The sequence below is a fragment of the Amphiura filiformis genome, chromosome 7, assembly GCF_039555335.1.
Source record: "Amphiura filiformis chromosome 7, Afil_fr2py, whole genome shotgun sequence".
NCBI classification, from domain to species: Eukaryota; Metazoa; Echinodermata; class Ophiuroidea; order Amphilepidida; family Amphiuridae; genus Amphiura; species Amphiura filiformis.
Window position 1 is genome coordinate 14,548,013 of NC_092634.1, and position 8,522 is coordinate 14,556,534.

An 8,522-nucleotide genomic window follows, 5' to 3' on the forward strand; every position below is an offset into this window, starting at 1 on the left:
ACAATGGTCGCGGTCCAATGCCTTTTAACCTTTTCCCATCACTCCAATGTGATATGGAATCTTTTATAATATTGGACTGTTTTTGCCAGGTTGGTCCGACTAAAGAATTAGGATTGAGTTGTTTTATTTGGCAAAACATATATTTTAAATCTCGAAATAATTAGTACTATATTTTTCTGGAATTGAGGTAGTAGTATTTCTTCAATGCAATGTGTAGATGCACAAAGCACAAACAAGCACCAACTGTATTTGGTATTGATCAATGAATAAATTGCACATAAATGGACATACACTATCCACAATTCCATCCAAATTATAAAGAAATGGGCAGGTCATTGCCAGTTCCTAACTTCCTACCAACTGATGCCACACATTGACCAGGTGAGCATGTCACCTGAAGTCAAGCAATTTTCAAACTTTCCAAAATCATACCAATTTTCATTAAATTGCTTAAATCTGGAACATTTTAATTCTTTTTTTAGAAAAGTATGGAATCATATTAAACTGCATCTAACAAAATAAACACAAGTCTCCACATGATGAGAGATATTTTAGGGTTTTTAATCACGCTTAGAAACTTAAACAGGTACTGACATGCAAGCTTTTTTAAACCAGCCTACTGAATACATACATGTAGATAGTGATAGTTCATTCAACAAACCATTTAACAAAGTGAATGTTGCCAAGTTGTATACATACCAAAATGCACAAGCATATCGAAGGCTTAGAACCAGAGCCATTCTCATGCCTGATTGAAGTTAGATAAAAAGTTAGAAAAGACAGAGAGCTTGAGATTTCCAAACGTAAGTATCATACGCCCGTGCATCAATTCAAAATCCCATCACAGAGTTATTTTGAATAGAATAGATGGTACATGTTTGGAAATCGCAAGTTCTCTAAGGGCTCATATTGAAATTCCCTTACACAGGAAGGTGTGCGCCATCCTGCAGCTTTCCTGTGCTAGCCTTCTTTTGTTAAAATCCTGGGCAGGGTGTATCACTGATGCATATAATCCATCCGTTTTCTGACCGAGCTTTCCTGAGGCGCGCGCTTAGCGAGGGGAATCCTGCCTTCTTTCTGTGTGAAAACGTGGTAGGGTATTTCAATACGAGCCCTAATTATTCTCCGCTTACGGCTGTTTAATCTTACGCCACACTGGATTTTCCACAATCAAACAAGATATGGATGGAGTTACAACTTGGCAACATCCACATAAATATTACACATTCATAACATCTTTTTATACTCAAAACTGTGACCTGATAGACAACTATTTTATACAATATATCAAAATATATTAAATACCCCAACCCATTTATAAATATTTACATCATGTTACACAAATACTTTTATATATAATACAAATTCACATGTGCATAACACAATTTATGTTAGTTATAAAGATTTAGTAACTTAGTAACCTACACTGCAAGATATGCAGGTGGTCTGTGTAACAAATGTACCAAGTTCAAAGATTTTTTATCGTCAGCCACATAATTGAATGGGATTTTATTTTCAACTTAAAAACACTCAAGATCAAGCTAAGGGCAACATTACTGATTTTGTAGTAGTGATTCTATTTAGCAATATGCTGTGATCACATGTTAAAAATATCAATCATCACAACAAATCGTAAACAAATTGTTTCTGAGTTTGATTGACAGGACTGGTGATGTCAGACGCAAACTAGTAATTTTAACTTAGTCTCTGATTATAACATGCTTTGAGATTGATATGACACACATTTTTAGACAATTTGGAAATGAGTAGCACATAACAGCCATGGATGTGCACCACTGGGTGTGCACCTTGCCCCTAATGTCACCATATACTACACATTCCTTCTGACTTGGCGCGTTTCCTTCAGCGGGGCTGGGCCAGGCAACATATAGAGCACTTGTGACCAAACTACCCTGAGGATGTTAGGGTTAAGAAAGTTGCATAGCAACAAGTAAAAATCATTTCTGTGTGTCGCCTCGCATGGTTTAAGTAGGTAGATTGCAAGCCTTTTTTGGGTTTTGGATGGCTATATGATGCCCACCAGGTGGTGGCCGCATTGCATTCTCTAAATTCAGTAAATTTTCATCGTCAACCGTGTAATTGAATGGGATTATTTTGAAATTTTAAAACGCTTGAAATATCACAAACAAATAGGCCTATGTTGATAAATAATATAAATACAAGCTAAAACCGTTGGGGTTCGATAATGAACCCCACAAAACTAACCGTATATTGGAAAATGCCATACGGCGGGTGGTTCTAAATTACTTGAATGTTTAAAGTGTGTAAGTTCCCAATTTTGACTTTTCTTCCATAATTTTAATAAATATCAACCCCCCCAAACAAAGTGACTGACAAATGCCCACAGGGCTCTTGGTCAAATACCACTATATTTAGAATCCACATAACATGGAACTTTTTAAAATTCTTTTCATACTTCTTGTTACCATTTTATTTGATCAAACTAATCATCTCAAAATAAGAACAAGTGCCACAATAGCTCCATAAAAGATCACAGCAGGTAGCCATGTTTTAATAAATTCAGCAATTCTGAAAAACAAAAGCAAAAAACTGGGTGTTAATCACATAATCAAATTATGGACAAGCATCACATAAATGTATGCAGTGACATGTATTTTGTAGTCAATGAAATAAAATACTCTCTGTTCAAAATGGAGCACATTTTGTTTGAAATTGAAAAGGCTATTTACATCTACAAGATGATTACCTAATTTCCAGCCCTGAAAAAAAAGGACAAATATTTGAATACGGTGGGGACAACAGACTATGTAGTGAATGTTATCAACCAAATGGCAATAAAATTACCCTCTATATTTAGACAATAATAACTGCACGCTATCTGTTTTGAGGTCATTGTGTGAAATCAGAGGGGCTTAATATTTTGGACTGAGAAAAAATACAGAGGGTCAACACTTATCCCGACGATTTCACACAATGACCATAAAACAGATGGTGCAAAGTAATTATTGTCATTCATTACCGCCATTTTAGAATTTGCTTTGAACATGAAAATAACATATTTTCTGGTTTAAGACTATTGAAAATGTATCTTCCGTTCACTGGTTTTAATTCGCATTCAATACGAGATGCACAAGTAAGCTGGCTTACCTGGCCCCTGGTTATTGTGTACGTATTAAGAATTGATATGCCATTTTAAGCAGGGCTTTTATGTACGAGATTGGATCTATTACACTCTTTGCTGTAATTGTGATATTTTTTATTTTATTTAACGACCTGCATTTTCATCCTAGTCTTTACAAATAATAAAATATTCATGAAGTTATGAACAGCTATTAAGGTATATCACGCAAGCTATATCATATTATTTATTGCACATCTTTTTCCTGACAGTTTAACCCCCTGGACACAATTGGTCATCTAACAGCATATCTGATTGGTTGATAACTTGAAATGCTCATTTCAATTGCCAATTATGAATTGGCTTTAAACTATTTATGGTCAAACTTGCATTTGCAGATGAAATTATTAATACCCTCCTTGATTGGTTCAAAAGTGGACACAATATTCATTTTGGCCAATCGGTAGGTAGTTGTCATGGGAAAAATTAGTGAGAATTATAATAAAAGATAAAATAACTATGAACATCTTATTTTTAGGTCATTATGGCAAAGAATGTCTTTTGCTAATTAGGAGGCCGAAAATAGAACAAGAACAAAGACAATGGGCTATTCCATTTGAAATCCACACTACCACTGTGGAAGATCTTGGAAATATGTTCCATATGGGGAGTATGTTTTTCAAATGTAATCGGTCAGGGTTAATAATACTCCCCTGTATTATGGCTTTACCTTTATCTTCCACAAGTGGAGTGAGTATTTCAAATGGAAGATACCCAATTGTCTATTCTATTCAAAACTCTTACTCCCTCTGTGGAAGACTATAGCTAAATCTTCCACAGGGTGAGTGTGGAATAGCCCAATGTTTGAAATCACTTACCCAACATGTTTTCCTTTGATAAGCATGAATACGCCAAGTTTGACCATATTCCAAGATGTTTGGTTGTCGTATTGCATCAGATTTAACGCCATGGCAACGTGTGAATGACAATTATCACAAAATAGATTGTGCTGTAAAATACAAGAGAAGATGGATTATAAGACAAATCAGTGGGCACTGACAGTGGGTGGATGCGGATAACCATTCTAAGACTTGCCATTTATATTTTTATAATAGATGTGTACAAATGTAGTATTGACTCGGTGTCCTTTAATACCCCCTGCTATTGCCCAAAATCCCCACCGCTATGTCAGCAAACTGAGTTTATTCTATACCTGTGTCTAAACTTTCTGTCTAGGCATACCCCAACCAATCCCTCTTCTTGACTAAAATGACATTAAAAGACAAATTTTTCTGAAGATTCTGCAAGTGCTGGCAACGACACCACCTCACCTTGTTACCTCCATCCCAATCTTGACCTGGGACCTGAAACTGTTTTTTCAGTAAAAAAAAGCTGAAAATGCTAAAAACAGCATATAACATTAGGGTAAATTACATATAGCTCAAAAATTGGACTGAAAAACAAAAACCACATAATTTTGAGCAAGCAAAAAGCTGAAATCCACTAAAAAGCTGAAAGGTTTCAGGTCTGTGACTTACCATTCTACCTTTATATACCTCCGAAGCCTCTGCAACAGATGTGTCCCAACTACCTGGCTTGGCACGGCTTGGCTGTAACATCCAATATTTGGTTGGATTTCCAAAGCCCATATCATCCTCCTGAAGATTTTACAACAATAAAATCAAATATTTTTGTATTAAATTTTTAGGTTAATATCACACACACACAAATTTGATACAAACTAAATTAACTAACAATTAAAGTAAACTACCTTTAAATGACATTTATAGGCTTCAATGCTTATAACGCATCAACATCGCAATATACAAAACAAAAAATGACTGGCCGTTGAACGGCCCTGATTTGAGGCTGTTATGCCAATCAAAGAATATAGGCCCCCTTGATGCGGTGGTTTTATTTTTGTGAATTTCACAGATATTTTGCACATAGCCCATGAAAAAATAATAACCCGCGAATATGTTAAAAGAAGAAATTTCTTTTGTATTTTATTATATCTATACTTTGCCAACAACCACAAATTTAACACCTCAGGAAACTGTCAATGATACTTGAAACCGCTAAAAATATCTGTACGCAAAAATATTGGCTATACAGTAACATTAACACAGAAATTTAATAATCTCATAAATCATAAAAAACATAGCTAAAACAATATTCACATAGATTTACTTACTGAAACATAATATGGTCCTGCAAAATCTCTGATGATGCCGCTTGCTGTTGCAATGCCCATGTGCCCAATAAAAGGAAACAGCCAACTATATTACAGAAAAAGAGGAAAAAAAAAAATGAGAAAGAGGCTAAGGAAAAAGTTCACCAAAAAATCACCAATCAGAATGGAGCTTTGCAAATAATTCACCCAATTTTTTTTGTGTGGTGAAATTATTCTAACAATGTTGCCGATTGGTCCAATCGATAATGAAAACTTCTTTTTGGCCAATCGGCAGGTAGTTCTCATGGGGTTAAATACAATTTTCACATAAGATAATTCAAGTTCAATGATTCAGTACTTTGCTTAATTGGCATCTCATCCATTATAATAAATTCATTTATTTATTTTTAATTTGGCAGAATTGACAATTAGTACAAAAGATATAGATATGAAAGAACAAATTTAAAGCAATCAAGCAACATATATCACACAATAAAACAAAAACCCCGTTATGAAGTCAATGAGCCCAGTTTTGGATGTACGACAAAATTGCCTAGCATTATCAGCTTACACTACTTGATTTTTGTTACATTTGCACACTTCACTGCATAAGTCTATGGAATAAATTGCTACACATTTCCAAAATTGTGTAGCAACGTGATCAAATTTGAGTTGCATTTTGCTCCGCAATACAGGCTATGGCCAAAGGTCAATGAGCCAGGAATGGATAACCCATCAAGTTATGTCAATTTATTTACAAAAGGGTCCATAAACATTGTTGTATTGTTTTGAGTTTTTTTCTTCTTTGTTCTGAGGTTGTGGTTGTTTTTGGTTTTTGTTTTTTGGTGGGGGGGGGGGGTAATGCTTAATGCATCATTTTTTAAAGTTTATTTGCAAACTACATAATATGTACATTAATACACACCAGATTGGAAACCAGAAGTTGACAACACTTGGTTTCAGAGAAGAACGGCAGTCCTGTTTTAAAATGAGTGACATATGCAGAGCTTTCTTTGCTTGTCCTTCCAAGGGCGCCGATCTGTGCTGATCAACGTTTTGACGCATAATTGGCCATTCAGATTATCGGTCTGTTGCTATGATTGTCAGACGGTTGATTCAGCCAATCAGATCCACACTTCCTTCTTTACACTCTGCATGCTCTCCAAATGTACAATGTAAACAACTGCTGTTCTTCTCTGACAAAAACTTCAAACTAAATGAGATCTAATGAAACTCTCAAAAAATAAGTTAATAATTCAATAAATTTTGTTTATTAATTTTTTTTATTGAAATCAAAGTATATGATTTGTAAAATGTAGTGCATCATGTTTAGCCAACTACATGTAGTTATATATGCTTAGCTACATGTAGTCTAGTTTGTAAATGTTGAAGCCTTAAAGCCATATTATAACATTTACTGAGGAGAATGCCCTCAATATTGTTCAAAATTCTGTTTTTTACACAATTGTATTAATTAATATACTTTATTTTATTAAACTAACATGTCCTGCAAAAATCAAGCCTTTATGTGCTGTAGTTTTGCAGAAGTTTGTGATTTTGAATAAAACACAAACGCAGAACCATCGTTTTATTATTACGATGGAAATATTAGTCGAACTTGTACACAATGTTCACATCACAGTACATACACAGTGTGCGGGATGGTACACACACATCAAATTGATGCCCGTGCAGTAGCACAACCGAAGGAGTGACATGCATTGCCATTGGCGACATCTGCGCTGGTAGTAAATTTCAGTTTTCTTTGGGCTTTTGCTTTACCACAGTTGTCCGCTAAAAATTAAAAGGGTCTTATCTGACAGACTGACAGTAAACGGTCGATCTTTTCCTTTAGACCACCCTCGCTATATAGGGACTAAATTGTTACTTTTGCATCAAGGTTTACTTTTGCATCAAGGTTAAACAGTTGCCAAACACTTTGAAGTCAAGGTTTATTGTATTGGAAGGAGGGCAGGGCTTCGATAAATGAGGGAAATTATGGGGTAAAAAAAACAAGGTTAAAACAACTTTTTAAAAACAAGTGAAAACGGCTATTCTGCTGAGAAGTTTTTGTCTCAAAAAACAATTAAAAAATTATCGGAAAAGCAAGAAACATACCTTTATAAAATCAGCATCACTTCCGACACATAAAAAGATGATAAGATGAGTGGAAAGTGGCAAAGAATTTGTGAAATGGTTGAATTTTTTAAAGAAAAATACTTTGTGTTTTTCGAGAAATCTGCCATCTTGAATAAATGCAGAATTGCGTCAGGCAGTAAAAAACTGTCAAACGTGCTTGAAAATGCTTGATACGCGAGCGTAAATCACTGTCAAAACGAGCGCTCGGCGCTCGTGCTACGCGAAAGTTTTGAAGATTGCATCACCGGTTTTGCATTCAGCTCTTTTACGTCAAAAATTGCGATAAAAACATGGATTTTCGAACAAAATGAAGCTTGTTCGACGAAGTAAAAGGTATGTTTGTATAGCTAAGAACATGTTTAACCTTGATCAAGTTGATGCGAAAGTTTAATTTGATAAATTCGTAATTTTAACCATATACACCAATCCGAGAAGCGTTTACTGTATTTGGCCCTCTATTGACGGCAACACAGATGTACCAGAGCGGGAGATTTAATCCGTAATTCAATACTCATGATTGTGTATTGAATATCACTGTTGTGTACAATTCCCGGGTACAATTCTGTATAGCACACAATAAATAATGGATAGAACCCCCGACCTCGGGACACCGCAGTTTTACATCGGGGACACCGCAGTAAATGAGTAATGGCGAAGTCGGATAGGTGTATATATAGTTCGGGTGGTCTAAAAGAAAAGATCGCCAGTAAAAGCTAAACAATTTATGTTTAGCTTTCAAAGAAGAAGAAGATTTTATGGAAAAGAAATACTAATCTATTTTTTATGGAAATGTTATAACATGGCTTTATGAGTAAGCTTACGTCAATAGCGGAATAGGAGTCCACACAATGCAATAGGGATATCGGACTCGTTTAGGGTCTACTATTGGTGCGTCATACATGCTGACTTGAGTGTCTTTCTCTCCGTTACTTGGTCTCTTGGATGAAGAATTAGAAAAATCAACTTCTGGTGTGTATTGATCTTCCATCATACGACGATATTCCATAGTAAATTGGCCACTTTTGTGAGTGTTTTTACTGTTCCATGTCGTCCAAGGAAGTAAAATAAATCAATTCACCTTTGACCGCTAGTCTTTAGTAAAAGTATAAA

The 8,522-nt window shown here is 35.2% G+C and overlaps 2 protein-coding genes across 3 annotated transcripts in view; one reads left to right on the top strand and one right to left on the bottom strand.

The window, feature by feature from the left end:
* The window catches only part of LOC140156780 (28S rRNA (cytosine-C(5))-methyltransferase-like), a 351,435-nt gene that overhangs the window by 19,596 nt on the left and 323,317 nt on the right, over positions 1–8,522 (top strand). The window lies entirely within an intron of this gene.
* On the bottom strand, positions 2,236–8,506 carry LOC140156774 (transmembrane protein 222-like). The gene is made up of 5 exons (XM_072179737.1): positions 8,234–8,506; positions 5,295–5,379; positions 4,639–4,758; positions 3,979–4,109; positions 2,236–2,550 (listed from the first exon to the last, which is right to left on the bottom strand). The coding sequence occupies exons 1-5, from the start codon at positions 8,416–8,418 to the stop codon at positions 2,469–2,471; spliced, it is 603 nt and encodes a 200-aa protein (XP_072035838.1). The 5' UTR covers positions 8,419–8,506; the 3' UTR covers positions 2,236–2,468.